Source organism: Vanacampus margaritifer, chromosome 5 (genome assembly GCF_051991255.1).
Source record: "Vanacampus margaritifer isolate UIUO_Vmar chromosome 5, RoL_Vmar_1.0, whole genome shotgun sequence".
Lineage (NCBI taxonomy): Eukaryota > Metazoa > Chordata > Actinopteri > Syngnathiformes > Syngnathidae > Vanacampus > Vanacampus margaritifer.
In genome coordinates, this window is record NC_135436.1 from 13,717,955 (window position 1) to 13,733,925 (window position 15,971).

At 41.4% G+C, this 15,971-nt stretch overlaps 1 protein-coding gene across 3 annotated transcripts in view; it reads left to right on the forward strand.

Annotated features, from left to right (window-relative positions):
- The first annotated feature begins 6,487 nt into the window (after nt 1-6,487).
- hip1 (huntingtin interacting protein 1) overlaps nt 6,488-15,971 on the forward strand; it is a 45,472-nt gene continuing 35,988 nt past the window's right edge. For 2 of the 3 annotated variants that reach the window (XM_077566111.1, XM_077566112.1), the window contains exon 1: nt 6,488-6,776. In XM_077566111.1, the coding sequence (XP_077422237.1) occupies nt 6,660-6,776 (117 nt within the window). In that variant the 5' untranslated portion in view covers nt 6,488-6,659. Of the gene's footprint in view, nt 6,777-14,652; nt 15,091-15,971 lie in introns of those variants that run through there. The other variant, XM_077566113.1, reaches the window with a different exon arrangement.

Sequence of the window (15,971 nt, forward strand, 5' to 3'; positions counted from 1 at the left end):
TAGTCTGCCAGCGTAGCTGTCTCTGAGGATGTGCATCCACTCTGCTTCTTTCACCACCAACTGCAAGTCCATTCTTTCCTTGGCAGTACAGCTGCTAAACCAATTTGTGATAGTATCAGAAGGCCCTCCTTGGTAACTGTTTAGAAGTATATCAGCAGCTGTTGGGGTAGCTGCGCTTGGCATAGTTTCCCAAGAAAGTACTTTAAAGTTCTTTACTACCACATAAAGTACTTTCAAGTACTTTAGCAACTTTGGCGTGCTTTCCTCACCTAATGGAAAATGTTGGTTAGGTCTGTAGATATATAGACTCTGAGGCAGACCTTACCTTGTCTACCAACATCTCCCATCAGGTGAAGAAAGCATAGCAAAGTCAGGAGTGACGGACTCAATGTCCGTTGGTCCGTCACCGACGGACCCCAGTTTTGCTGACGAATGACGCGAAACTTGAAAAAATTGGCGGACTACGTAATCATGGACGTGTTTGCGTCCGTCAGTGTAAACAAATCACAGACTTATACACACACAAATGGACTAAAATGTCGCTTACTCACATCGGAGAAAGTGAAACCACCGGCGACCATCTTGCGTAGCCACTCGCCAAGCGAGTCTAACTTTACTCCACAGAATTTAGCTCAAGACTTGTTCTAAAGCACATGTGTCAAGATCCGGTCCTCAAAGGACTGAGTACTGCATGTTTTCGAGGTTTCTCTATTTCAACGCATCTGAGTCAATGATCAGGGCAAATATCAGGCTCCTGCAAAGCTTTCTGATGAGCTTAAATATGAATCAGCTGTGTTGAACATGTGAAACCTCTAAAACATGCAGGACTCAGGCCCTCGAGGACGGGACTTTGACACCACTGTTCTAAAGCCTTGATTTGGCGGAATGCCGTTTTAAACATTGATCAAATTGTTTTCAAATTGTCCTTGTGACAAGGAATACTGTTTGCAAGTATAAAAACGGTTTGCATTCAAGGCTCAAGGCTCAAGGCTTGTGACCTTGGGGTCTACTCGTGGCCAAAATAGATCTACTTCAAGTGGCATTCATCAACAAGCCACCAACGGACAAACAAACCACTTGAAAGATACTCAACGCTTTCAGTCTTGTTCATTTCATTCCCTCGTTTGTTTACATGGGCACTTTCCAGTTTCACTTTATTGATTTTATTCAGACATGTTCACAAACCATTTACTCAAAAAACATCATACATGTTGGCTGAAACGGAAACGTGACAAAAAGCTTCAAAACCCTTTATGTCAAATTTCTTGAAAATGTTTTTCTTCAATTACAGAAATTGTGCTTACGCTTCACATTGCTGGCACTTACACACTTGTGGACTGAATGGCGTGAAGATGTCTCACGCTGACATTGTCATACAGTTGCATGGCTAATGTAAACAGTGGACAAGGAACAAAATGTGGCAGCACCAAACGCTCAAAGAAACAAACTAAAGTAGCAGCGGTCAGACGGCGACGTCATCACATCAGCTTGACACTGTCAATGATGCGCTCCACACCTCCAGCCACCTAACGCTTCGCTGGTAGCTAGATATCATTGAAGGTCAGGTGGAAAGCGTTATGATCACACCGAATGACAATATGGACAGTGACGAAACAGCGCTCACGTCAAAAACAGAAAGCTCAGACATCTCCACTTGTTCCCACATCAACCATTGCAAATGTTGCAAGGGGATTTTTTGGATTTGACCAATGTCGAGCCTTTTTCCTGCTTCCTGGACGATTGGAAGAACTTGGCAGGTTGGAGTGAGTACAAGTGCCGACGTGCGCATTTATTTGCGTCAAGATGGGACGCCGACGTGACCTTGTGAAGTCGATCCCGGGTCCAAAGGGGCGCATTCTGGGAAAGGCCTCAGTCCGCGGCTGGCCTCACAAGTTGCTCTCTTTGGAAGTTAGCATGATGCTTGCAAAGATCAACTTGAGGCACAGCGCCACAGCATCGTTCTTGTCGTTGTCGAGCTTACGCACCAGAAGGTTGACCGTGAGAGTGCCGCACAAACACGCCAAGATAACACAGGTTTCTTTGCTGGGGGCAAGGGGCGCCGCCCATTACCCATCCACAACATTGAAATTAGCTTGTCCTCTGATGAGGAAGGCTCCGGTTGACGCTAAGACCGCCGTTTGAGCGCCACTCGAAATCCACCGAGGTACGCAACAGAGGAAGATGACAAGCGCACAAACATTTCCACACATGTCCTTAATCAGGTCCTCTTTTGGACGTAGCTGATCACTTTGCAGTTTTTGTCGCAGGAACGCTGACGTTCTCATAGCTCAAAATGTACGGTTGGTTGTGGGGAACATCCCAAGTGGTGGACGGATGATGTGCTTGAAATTTGAAGGTGTTCAAAAAGCGGGAGAGTAAAAATGCTTTCCAGGGTTCACAGCGCAAAACCGTTGACTCACCGAGGTGGCAAACATGACCAGCAGGCACAAGCAGGTGACGTCGTGGGAGGAGCACAATCTCTGACTGGTGGTTGTTGAGCACATCTCTGGCTCCCGATTGGTCGGAGTCAGCAGGTGGGAGGAGGGATTGGGCTCAGGACAAGTGGGGCAGTTACAAGGAGCAGGATTACAGGTGCAAGGAGCAGGTTCAGGACAAGGAGCAGGTTTACAGCTACAAGCAGGACATGGGCCCTGATCTGAAAGGAAACATTTATGAGAGAGCACTTTAGAAGACATGCAAATGTTTTTGTTGTTCATGCACTTCGACATTTGGCCATGAAGTGGCCAATGGACGCTTTTGGATGGGATAGGACCTGGTTTTACTGCGCCAGTCACGAAACTCTTCTCAATATCCAAAGCGTCAAAGAAAACAAACCGAGCCCGACTTTGCTGTGACGTCTTTCACCATCACTTGCTCGCATGCTGGCGGGCGACTGTGACTAATCCTAGACGCATCCCTGAATCTCAGCATCGTAGCAACAAGGTGTGGACTCACCCAAGGCAAGCTCGCAGATGAACCTCTTATCACGTTTGCATGGGAACTTGTTCCAGCTATTCTCCACTGTTGATGATTTGGACATTGCAACGCAGTCTCTGCCATTCTTGCGAGTATCCTACCTGGGCCTGAAACAGTCTTTGACCCAGAGCCGGTGGTGCCAAAAAGCCGTGGCAGACAAGAGCTCGCCAGCCAGCGGCTTTTCCCTTCGGCCACAAGGAATCCCAGGGACGAGCCGCCAGCCTGTGCACACGATTCAACCACGTCAAGTGACACTTGCTTCCCAAGACATACCGGCAAAAAGCGGACAAATACTCAATATGAAGAACATAGAGTACGGTCTTGTGAAACCGCCAGGTACGGTCTTGCTCAGAACGTAGTCGAGAACATTCTTCCTAAGAATGTGATTTTTTTTGTAAATTGGAACAGCTGCATGTGTTACCCTACTTGTTAACTCCCAAAAATCAAAGGCATGCACATCCTTGCAAGCCCATATCCACACTCACTCACAACAAATAGGCCAGGATGTGTTCACGGCACGCAACGCACTTTGTAGTGCTCAATGGCAGTCATTTAGTTGCCACCGGAAAACTATCGTAATTGCACTAAAATACAATAAATGACACTTCAAACCTCGACGATAGATTTACACTCTGACAATTCAACTCCACTTTACTTTTGGCGAACGCAAAGTCAAGCCAAAAAAAAACAAAAAAGGCCACTTCCATCCCAAGTGAATATTTGCTCACCTGCACAGGTCATACACAGGTCCAAGATGACGAGCAGCGTCGCGGGGAGTGATGTTCTCATGCTAACTGGACTCGCCTGTGGCTGCCAAGCTCAGTCAAAAAAGCAGCAGATGATCCAAGTGATGATGATGCGGCTGTTGTGTTCGAACTCTACCTCCAGTTCCTCCCGTCCCCTGGACACGAGGCAAGTCAATAAGAATTGATGATGCCGTTCGTGTGATCTACTGGGCTGAGGAGAAGGAGAAGGCTGCGACCGCATGCATGGTAACATTAAAGCATCCATCCATTGTCCGAACAAGGGTCGCGGGAGTGCTGGAGCCTCTCCCAGCAAATAAGTCAAAATAACATCAAGTAAATAATGGCAGCTCAAGCCAACTCATCAAAGCTTCAACACGTCAGGAGGAAATGATGACACTTGAGTTTTAGAACCATTCGATGACTGAATGGATCTTCTATGAGTCACAAAGTCCATTTGACTTAACCGACTTCAAAAGTCTTTCAGGGTGAGCTAATCAATCAATCAGCATGCAATTGATTGGCGATGAGAAAATGACAGAAAGGAGAAGGAATGATGATCCCGATCAAAAAAAAGTGTGCACACCCCATCTTAACGATTCACCCCGAGAATAATTGAGGGGAGAAAAACAACCCAAAGTCAAATCACGTTAAATTTATTTCTATAGTCCTTAATCGTAAAAGAGTCTCAAAGGGTTTCACACACCCACAATTGACAAATATTAACAACATCCCCTGATCTTAACCCCAAGAGGGTAAGGAAAAACTCCAAAAAGCCCATCAGGGGAAAAATAAGAAACCTTGAGAAGGGACTGCAAATGTGGGAATCCCCCTTCCAGGCTGAACAGGCTTGCATGGATGCCAAGTGGGCAATATGCTTTACAACGTGAACTAGAATAGTGCACACATACAAAGCACACATGATAATGTTGTGCACGCCCATCTTTTTTTCAACCTTTCACTCAACATCATTTACTTCCAATTAAAAATGCCCAAAGTGTCATTGGCGTGTTTTGCTCGCCGCGGGTCAAAAATCATTTCTCAGGAGGCCTTCGTTTTATTGAACACTTTTTGGAACCTTTAGTGAAAAGCAAAAGGAAGCTTCACTTTCCAACCAGGTGTCTTGGACTGTGATGCCAGCATACTTTGCATTTGGGTCCTGTCTATGCTCCAGACTTTGGCAAGATCAGTTGGACAAAAGCTCTGGTCTCTCCCCGTTGCTGATTCGAGGCCTCCATTGATCTGCGGACGCTTCCTTCCCCCTATTTGGCTAATGAGTGCATTTGAACTTTGATCTATTTGCTCTCTCTTAACTTAGAGAACACACAACTCTGGAAGGGTACGAACGTGGAGTCCTCGGGTCATGTGATCATGGGGGCTCAAAAAGGGAAGCTGGCATGAGGCACCTCCTGGAAATCGCAGCAATGTTTCTTCAACAACAATACATTTCACAGACACATAAATACAAATACTTCTGATTAAAAACAACAACAGGATCCATTTGGACAGTGTTGGCAACTTGGCGACTTACTCACTAAATCGAGCGACTTTCCAAAGTCTCTTGGCGACTTTTTGTGTCAAAAGCGACTAGCGACAAATCTAGTGACTTTTTCTGGTAGACAAAGCATTTATAGCTATTAAATTTTTAATAGCTACTGCCATTTGTGACCGAAAAATAAAACTGCACACTCTCCTCTCACGTACACAATAAGCACATGACGTCACATCAGTCATCTGCAAACAGAGGGTGGGAAATTCAAACCCGAATCCAGTCTGAAAACTATTGGCCAGAGGCTTGCAGGAGTACACTTTGTGAGCAGCTAAGTTGTTAATCTATTTAATGCGAAGATGTCTCATAAATGATCAAATAAAAAGGAAATTCTAAAGATATTTTTGGGTAATTGTTGTCACCTGTTGATGAAAAATTAAACTGCACACACCCAGTCATAAATATTACAATGAGCAGTTTTAAGTCATGAAGATATTTTGAGAAGTAATAAGATGGCCTATTTCAAAGGCAAAATATTTTTTTTTATAAACGTAAAAAAATAAAATTAAATAAAAAAGAAGAAAGTTAATTTGTAGTTCTAAATATATTTACGGTGTTTTGTTGTTTTTAAACCTAACTTTTTGCCTCTCCCACTATGTTTCCCCCCTCTTCAAGCAATCGGCTTGATGATACCATAAAATACCGACCAATGAGAGGAGCCTGTGGGCGGGAATGGTTGGTCCTCCAGCTGGTGGCTGCCAACGCTGGGACTGGGAGGAGTTTTTGCCCGTTGCTAGAGGGAAAAATTCCAAGAGCGACCCTGGTCAATAAATACATAAGCTGCCTTTGGTGTTTATTTATAAAGTGTTGTATTTTCCATCGTATTCTTATTAGTACATTTACATTGTTGTTTCTTTTCTTGAAACGGTCAGAGGTCGTACACATGTGTTTGGCTGCAGGCAGCAATGCGCATGTGGGAATTTGTTAAGTCACAAGAAGAAGGATACACACACTATTTCCGTTATGTCGGTTTGGCCTCACAAAATAAAATCGTTTAAAAATAGCATCATTCAAATTATAGACCCCCTCTGACGAAAATTGACATTTTAGTTTTCTTTGGCTATGATCATGTATCATATTGTATTTACTACTTTTGTGCTAACTGTAAAACAATGGGCGGGGAGTGTTTACTTAAGGGAACTAATGTGTGTTGTTTTTATTTTGAAATAATAGAAGGTAGAAGAAGCTTTCAATCTTGTGAAGATGCACTTCAACTGCTGCTGTCATTGACTGGGGTGTTTTTTACAGAGGCCAATGGTCCGTTGAACGGAACGACGAGTCCAGTACAGCAATGGACTGCTCCCCGCCATAGTTAATGTAGTTTTCTTGTTTTTACACTCGAGTTTCTCAACGATCGCCTTTTTCTTGGCGTGTTTTATCAGCCTGAGACGATGGATCGAGTGAAAAACTCCATGCAGCAAGTACCCAACGCCATCCCTAAAGTGATTCGACGCACTGGAGGCGCCAACAGTCTGGAGCTGGAGAAAGAAAACTTTGAGAGAGGACAGGTGTGTAACACAACAGACAACACATTTTCATGACAGCTAGATTAGTCGTATTGTAAAGTGGGGATGTACGATGGTAATGAAGGCAAAACAAACGTGTCCGAAATGATAGAGAATATATATAAAAATAACCCCATGTTTTAGATGTGTGACAGTGACACATTATGCAGATTTTCTGCACCAAGCATGTCGGTGCTGTGTTCATTGTCAGTCACTGTTTGTGATCAGCAGATACCAATGAGTACCCACAACAAAAGAGCTGTTGAAATGTAGGTCAGTGGCCTTTCGAATTCAGATAATTGTACTGTTTAGCCTACCAGCTGGATACAAACCGTGCATGAGCGTTGTGTATGACTTTCTACCCTCACTACACAAGGATCCATGCCAAGCCAGACCTGCATTGTCATAAGGGCAATGAATGAACATGTGCTGTTGGGATGAAGATGCATAGCAACAACAAAGATATGACTTGATCACTCATGCTCCCATTGAGCATGCATGCTGCTGTTGTGTTATGGATCCTTCTGTTTCCTGCCTGGTAGTCTTACTCTTACCCTCTCCCGCTGACCAGGCACAAGGGGGGTGGGGGTTAAGTAGGTCAAATGAATCAAGGCAGCCAAACTGCTGCTGCTGTCCCGTTTATAGACACTATTAGACATTGCGTTTGAATGTGAACAGCATCGATCTGACCCGCCTGCGAATAGTCTGTGTCATGCAGTTGACAACCCCCTTGCACCTCACACACTTCTCTCAGGCAAGACAGCAGCAGCCAGGATTAGAAGGATTGTTCCAAGCCACGCGTGGTCACTAGGTCACTGTCAGGCTCCTACGTCATATTCCTTGGAAGTATATCCATCCATTCATTTTCTACCATTCTTTAGGGTCATTGGTGAAGGTGTAGTCCATCCTCGCAATTTTGGGTGAGAGACAGGATGCACTGACCACTCACCAATCACAGGGCACATGCTGTATAGACGAACATTCACAACAGTGGGCGGTTTTGAGTCTTTAATCAACCTAACAGAGACACATGCAAGCAGCAATGTTAGAGGAGTGATTTGAACCCAGAAAATGACTGTGCGACAAATACGACACTAGTCACATATAATGACCAATCATGGCTCAGCTTTAGAAAACAGGTGAGCCGTGATTGGTCGTTACTTGAGCCCTGAGCAACTGTGATGTCATTTTCAGTCGACAGCAAGTGGCAAAATGGCCACTCCTGAGATGGATTAAAAATGGCTGGACACACACAAGATTAATCAGAATACCGTCTTTAGAGTAGTCGGGCTGCATTGAACATATTATTTAAAGAATATTTTGGGTTGACTTCAACTTTAAGCTGCCTAAATAACAAGTACCGTTAAGTGCACCCTGCTGAGTCACAGTGAGAGAAGAAAGTACAGCACAAATTGGAGATGAGGAGCATTATGGTGAGGAGCCTGTGCTTCGAAAAGGGATCAGCATCCATTGTCTGCACTTGTTTCAGATTCAGGGCGAGTGCTGCTAAATAAGATAATAGCATCTTTATTCAGTTAACCCTTTGTAAATTTGAATTTCCTGGGTAAATTGTAGCTTGAATCATTTATCCTAAAATGATAATCCCTTCATTGCGTGAAAACTGTACATATTCTTTGTTGGAAAATAGTGCTTTAAAAATGCAGATGTTTACCCTAACATGAGAAATATATTGATCAAAATGATCGTGATTATGATCGTGATTGTTTACTTTTTTGCCTCCTGGCTGATTTTTGACTGGAGCCGAGTCAAGTGATGGCAGAAATCAATGAATCCTCTTTTTTTCGTGGCAGGGGATCAACGAGAGATAATCCATCTGATCTGTTTTGTTCTAAAGCCGCCTAAATCTGTTGTGTAGTCGATTTCACCTCTTTTGTTGTAAACCAAATTAATCTCTGTGTGGTTTAGATCTCTGCGTTGCCTGTCATCAAGTACAATCAGAGGAAGCATTACACATTCTCCACATGGAAGAAACATAAACAAATATACTGTAACAAGTCTAAATCACAACTATTGTTTGATACGCAGTCATAGGCATTTGGACTGTAGTTGACATGATTTGAGAGAGAATGGTGAACAATAGCTTCTTGTGTCCATCAATTTAAATACAAAACTGTTCTGCATTGTTTGTGCAAGCCCACACTGGGATTGGCATTGTCATGACTGGCTGTCAGTTGGACTCGTCGTTAATCATTTCCTTTTCGACTTGCATGCTTTGTCACATAGGCTAGATTAATTGGTTATTGTTTAGCTTTTCTGGCAAAGAAGGATAAAACAGTTTGACTTACATTAACTATCTTAACTAACTTGATTTAACCTTCTCAAAATAAAAATGCTCAAACTTGCTTTAGGTATGCAGCAAAAAGTTTTCTTATTTAACTTAAATACAATATTACAAACGCGCACACCGGCCGGGCTACAGGTTTGTGTATACAGCTTTGTATGTCATTTTGCAATTTTGGAGCCACTTTCCTGTCACTTAGATTAAGCGGGGTAAACTACCAGGGAGTGCTTTAAATCCTCTCTGTCACTGTGTTCTGTGTCCACATGGGATATAAGAATGGATGAGGGTGGCAAGATGGCGCATAGTGCTTGATTTTAACAACCTGTTTGGCCTCATTATGGCAGCTGACTCTTCCCTTTAGTTTAGTATTTGGATGTTAACCGCAAATAGGTTTGTTTCAGACATGTTTTTATGTTCTTTGTGGATTCACTATTGTGCCTGTGAGTGTGTAAGTAGAAGCATGTGTTGTTACTGCTTTATGTTTGTTGTTTATGCTGAAGATATCTAGTCACTCCTACATTGCTCCACGGGCTGTTTTTTTATTTTTATTTGAGAACTAGTGAAGGTAGTAATCTTTGGATACATGAACCATAATTAAAGCTTGTGAAAGGCTTCTGGGGCATGAGTTCCGCTGCTGGGGTATGCAGTGTGAACCGCTAACTGACATCACATTGTGTGTTGCCAAATCAAGGCCTTAAAATTAGACTACCAGCCTCCTCAGTCTCATTATTCAAACAGTTACTCACTTGCTGTTGTAAATAAGCATGTGTGTTTAGGCTGGTTGTGATATCTACATACCGTTCCTTCTTTAGCACAGTTATGCTATGTTATTGCTGTGAGGGCATGGGAGCAATTTTAGGTCTCCAAATTTCTTGGCTGTCCCCAGCTCTCATTGGACCTCATTCACAACAATGCAAACATATGACACTACATCAATATAAAAATTGTAACGATAATAGTAACTGAAACGGGGAATTTGCTAACGAATTGACTAAATAACCATGAAATGGGCAGTTCTGAGCTGTTCACCTACTTACAGTATTGAATCTTCAATTTAACACAAGACAAAATATGAACATGTAAGTGAAATAAAACACTCATCTTCACAAGTTTACCGCAAGATATTAAGAAATAAATACATCTACATTGATGGGCTGAGTAAGAACATTTCCACATATTAGTTCATGTCTGGACTGTACTTCTTCATATGTTTACGTTTGGTAAATCAAAATCCAGTAAGGTAACACATGGATTACCCATATACACGCAGAAAGCGAGCGTGAAAGAACAAGCCCTGAATGTACTGAGACAGCAGAAACTGCAGGCTGTGATGGTGGCCTCATTGCACTGACTGGACACAGAATAAAAGCGTTGGGCAGTGGCAGGCCAGTTTGTGCAACAAAGTGCACTGATGAGTCCCTGGTTGACAGTACCAATGACTTTGCCTTGCTTCATTGAAGTTTGTACTTGTCATCTTCTGCTCAGGACTACTGTGAAGCAGAAAACTAGAAAGTCGCTCCCAAGTGTTTTCCCTGCATGCACAGTGGTCAAAGGTTACATTACATCTCTGATGTTCTATCCAGTCAAAGTTGAATCCAGTTTGTATAGACCAGTGGTGTCCAAGCTATGGCCTGCAGCCCACCATCTATTTTCAACAGCATGTAACATATACAAATATTAAACATTTGACCCGGCCTGTGTCATTTGCCTGCAATGTACTTACTTAATTTCTGGCAAAGGCAGAATAAGAGAAAAAAAAGGTCTGATCTTAACTCTCACATCCTTGTTTTCATCCAATCACAGATCATTTGGTAAAATCATACACCAGGGTCTGCCGAGCATAGAATTCTCTTGTTTTGGCTCAGAATTTGGAGGTAGGATTGTGTGGTTTTTCAGTGCAGCCGCATCTATTGCAGTGGGCTGCTGGCCGCCTCAAAATCGTGAAAAATCCTTAGCTTTTTGCTTATTATTTACTGGCAGCCTTTACATTTTTTTTTTAAATAATTTATTTATTTTAATCAGCCTTTTAAAAAAAAAAAAAAAAAAAATCTATTTATACCAAAAAATAATATATAATTATTTAGCAGCTTTTTACCTTAATGGATTGATTTTAGCATGGTGAGGTGAAGTATTTAACAAAAATCCGTTAACATTTTCTGAAAGAGGCTCTTTCAAGGTAAAGTTTGGAAGCCACTGGTACAGACAATTATGAATTCATTCATTCTATGTATTTAAAAAAAAAAAAAAGGAAACTGTGATGCTCTGTCTGATATTGTTTATTGGATTAGTTGTTATTTGGCTTTTAGAAGTTTTTTTTAAAATTATTATTATTATTACAATCCTGATATCCAAACGCGTCAGTATTCAACCACATCATAATACTCTTCTATTACCTACTTGCAGATACAGTGAATTTAACTTTAATAGTTTACTTATTGCCAAGTACGTCTTTGTCAGAGGACTTTAATCACAGTCCACTGGGTTTATTGTAGGCAGGCATGACACATGCTATTTTAGTTTGTCAGCTTGGCTAAAAACATGTAAGTATTTTTATTTTATTTGATCAAAGACACTTTTTATTTTGTTCTTTATTTCTTCCTCGTGGATCATGCCATCTTTAAAAAAAATAAAAATAAAAAATCAGTCATCAACAATAATATTCTTGGACAGCTTGTCTTATTTTTTCTTCTGTGGATTATTATGCCCTGATACCTTTTGACTGTAATGCTATAAACATATTACTATTTAGTGTTTGTTGTCACTATTGTTGGACTTTGCTTCAGTGCTGATAGGGAGCAATAGTTGAGGGAAATGATCTCGCTGTGTAGTAATATACAGTGTATTTAAAAAGTCTACACACCCCTGCTCAAATGCCAGGTAGACCACAGTTAGACTAAAATAAATAATTTCAAAACTGTTCCACCATGAGAATTATAACTTGTACAATACAGTTGAAAAATAATTAAACTTTTCAAGAGGGTAAATACAAATATCTGGGAAAATATGGGTGCACAAGTGTGCTTTCCTATAACTAGGGATGTGGTTATATTAAGGAATAAAAATTCACATTCAAATCTAGAAAAAAAACTACTTTGGTTCAACTTTGTATGCTGGCCTTTGCGTTTTTTTTTTTTTTTTTAAATATTAAAAATATTGTATTGCGTTATGTGATATTTTTTTTTTATTAAACATTAGAACGGGTCACATTGACCCATGAACATTGTTAAGAAACCAACACAACAGGAAGGTTAAAGTGTGCCTCTGATTAACCCCCAAGTAAAGTTCAGATGTTCTCCTATGCTTTTTCGGATGTTTTTACAGTCTCATCGCACTTATGGCCTGCAGAAGAGCCCCCCACAGCATCAATGGCTTCTTATTGTTCAAAGGTCAGGAGAAGGGTAGAAACTAATTTCCAAGACATTAAACAAAATATGTAATGAAGTGAATAGTGTCATTATTAAGTGGAGAAAGTATAGCACAATGTTGAGACCCTAACAAAAACTGGATGTCCCTCCAAAACTGATGAAAGGATGGGGGGTCGGGGTGGGGGTGAGGGGTAGGTGAATGGTTATGAAGACTGCCAAAAGGCAGACAGCAACATTGAAGTAGCTGCAAGAATTACTGCTTTTTTGGACACGTGAAAACAATCTCCTGCCTTTTTAATATGGCTAGGCTATGGGGTTTGGTGGCAAAATGGGCTCCAATCTCAAAAAGAAAATATGCAAGTCTGGCTGTATTTAGCAAAATCATACTTGAAATATCCCAGGCCAATGTGGCAAAACGTTTTGCAATCCGATGAACCCAAGGTTGAACTTGTAGGCCCTTATTCTAAAAATCATGTCTGGCACAAACAACATTGCTTATCGCCAAAAGAACATCATACCTACAGTGTTTTGGTGGATTTGGGGCTGTTTTTATGTGAGATGGAGGGAATAATGAACAGTTTGAAGTACCAGTCAGTATTAGTACAAAACCTTCAGGGAGACAAGAAAGCAAAAAAAAAAAAAAGTGTCAGGAAAAGCCTACTAACATGATCTTTTCGGGTCTTAATCAGAGGTGTTTAAATAGTGGCAGCTTGTGTGCTAACTCCCATTTAACATGAGTCGAATTAATTCTGGACACAGCCACGTCACCAGTTATAACCACTTGTACAACCACATCATCTCAGTTGTTTAGTTTTTTTCACAGGGTAGATCACATTAATGATAATAGAAAGGCGTTGTAAATTATAGTCGTATTTAATGCATGTCACAAAAACCTGGCAATTTAACAGGGGTGTTTGTGTGCGGGTTTAAAAAAAATATATATATATTTTAAATATCCACCGCGTATTACAGTGGCACCAGGGAGATGCAGTCTATTTCTAAAATGGCTGACGTCTGAGCATTTTTTTCCCATATTAAATCCTGTTTTTTTGGCTGTGTAACTAACTAGCTGTAATGAAACATTTATTGTCTATAAAGGCATGTTTTAAATAATATTTTAACATTTATCGACTAAGCAAATGAGGATGGGGTTACTAATTGTGTTGCAGATCCGTGGAACAAATCTACCGGGAATCGTTTAACTGTTAACTGTCAAGTTGTAAAGCAAACAAATGTGTACCCCTTGTCAAGGCTTGTCCTTTTTGCGTCATATAAAAAAAAAAGCCAAAGGAAAACATAAGTTAATTTTGTCTAATGGCTGAACTGACCTGACCTCAATAGATTATGTACTTTATATGCCAAAAATGGTCAGTGTAAATGCCCTTGGTGAAGGCCCCTCGTCGTACCAGGAAGTGAAAAGAGACAGTGGAAAAGAAGCTGCATTGTCTTGAACCAGTGTGTTCATTTGTGTGGCTTAGAGATACTGTGCATCACATACTATGGATCATCTGATGGGTAGTAAAAATGTATCAAAAACAAAGTAACGTCCTCAATGAGTGTGACTGTGATGAACTGGCATGGTGCGCGGCTGCATGAATGTGCAAGCTTGCTAGTGAGCAAACCTGAAAATGTATTCAAAGTCTCATCGTTATTTAAAACAATGTGGAAATTCCGAATTTTTGTGAGTTGACCAGGTTAAAATGGAGTTTGAAAATTTGCTTTAAGTAGAATTTTTGTTAAACCAATTAGTGCCCAACAAACAGAGATTATGCACTTATTTTCCCTGGGAAAAAAATACCATTGCACGTTTTCCAAGTTGAGGATCTCAGAGAATCCAGATGGGGGCATCAGTTACCAAGAGTTGCTCTAGATTGATGCTATGAATTGAGTTTTTGTTCTCAAAGCTTGTTCTTCTACACAAACAACTATCCAACAGACAGACAGAAATGTCTTATAAAACACTTCTGCATGTGTACAGAAATCATATTTCTACTCAACAACAGCTTTTGAGGTAACATTTTTGTGAGGTTTAAGAGATGTTGAACATCTTTCTGGGACAGTTTACAGTCTACAGGTAAGCAGGAGAAAGCGGATCATTCTTTCTCCGGAAGCTTGTTTTGGAAGGAATCACCCCCCCCCCCCCCCCTCCCTCCCAATTCTTTGCAGGACCCCTGGTGGGCCCCGGAACACAGTTTGAGAACCTCCGGGGTTTGAGCCATCCTACTATGCAGTATCCCGTGCTGCTATTGTCTCAAATAGAAGCGGACTATTTGCAAAATAAAGCTAGCACGAGAGTCTCGCTCCAAGCTGTGTAGAGACGTGTTGGCGGGCGGGATGTGAAATGTGCTTGTTTTAGCGGCGGTCCTCGAGTCGCGGACACTTCAGTTTCTCCGCGGTCGCATGTTGTATGGAGCTCGCGGAGAGAGAGAGCGAGCAGGAACGCCAAAGGAAGGAAGGAAGGAAGTGGGGACAGGGAGGCATTTTAATACCAAAACGGGACACATGTTGAGCTAGCGTCGCGCTCCTCCACCTCCCCCTTCTTCTACCGAACACATTTGTTGCCTCCCCGCTCCTCGCGTTTGGATCAAGCCAGCGGATCTTCGACCCACCGCTGTAGGGGAGGGAAAGGACCATGGATCTCAGTAAAATTGTAAGTGCTCAAAGGTAGCATACATGTATTTTCATGACATTAACGGCGTTGTTTTAGGTCCTGGTGGTGTGTAAGAAGTCGTAGAAGGTATTCTCACTGCAAGTATGGACCTGTTGTCTACGTGTGGCTAAATGTGCCAATGAGAAGTTGTGTATTTTGATTGTGGGGGGTAAGGCATGGGGGTGCTTTTCATAGAAAGTTGCTTCAGTTCAATGCAAAAATCATTAAAATTACTACCATCATGAGCCAAACAACAGCACAGAGCATCCTGTGTTTTTAACATATATTAACATGATCTTCTTTTGCTTCTTGAACTGTTTTTGGGGAACAAGAGTAAAATGTATTTGCTTAAAGTGTCCAGCTCAACTACAAAGTAATGAACTAACAGTAGTACAGCAAATGCTAATAAAAAAATAAAAAAATCTATATACACATATATTTTTTGAGTATGTGATTAGGAAAATCAACTTTGTAAGTGCCGGCAAGTTATAACTTGTTTCAAGACTAATTTCAAACTATTATGCTGTATGTGTTGGTTTAAATATTCTACTATGATAACCCACCCACCCAGATAGATTCAAGATGTTTAACTGCAGAAATAGCGGCTTTATTAAGCAATCAAATTCTTTGAGTTGCCTACAGCAGTTCAAAATAGTATTTCACTGTAAGCTTAAGAAAAATAAAGCATGTTATTGCGTACAAAAGAATGCATTGTAATTTGAAGATGTGGTGCAGTAGGGCTCACAAAAAGAGACTGACTTGCATCACCCGTGGCAGCAAATGATGGGATGGAGACAAGCGGGCCGTGTCCTGAATGCACTGGAAGCAGGTGCATGTAAGAAACAAGACCAGGCTTTCATTGGAAGCATGTCTGGGATATG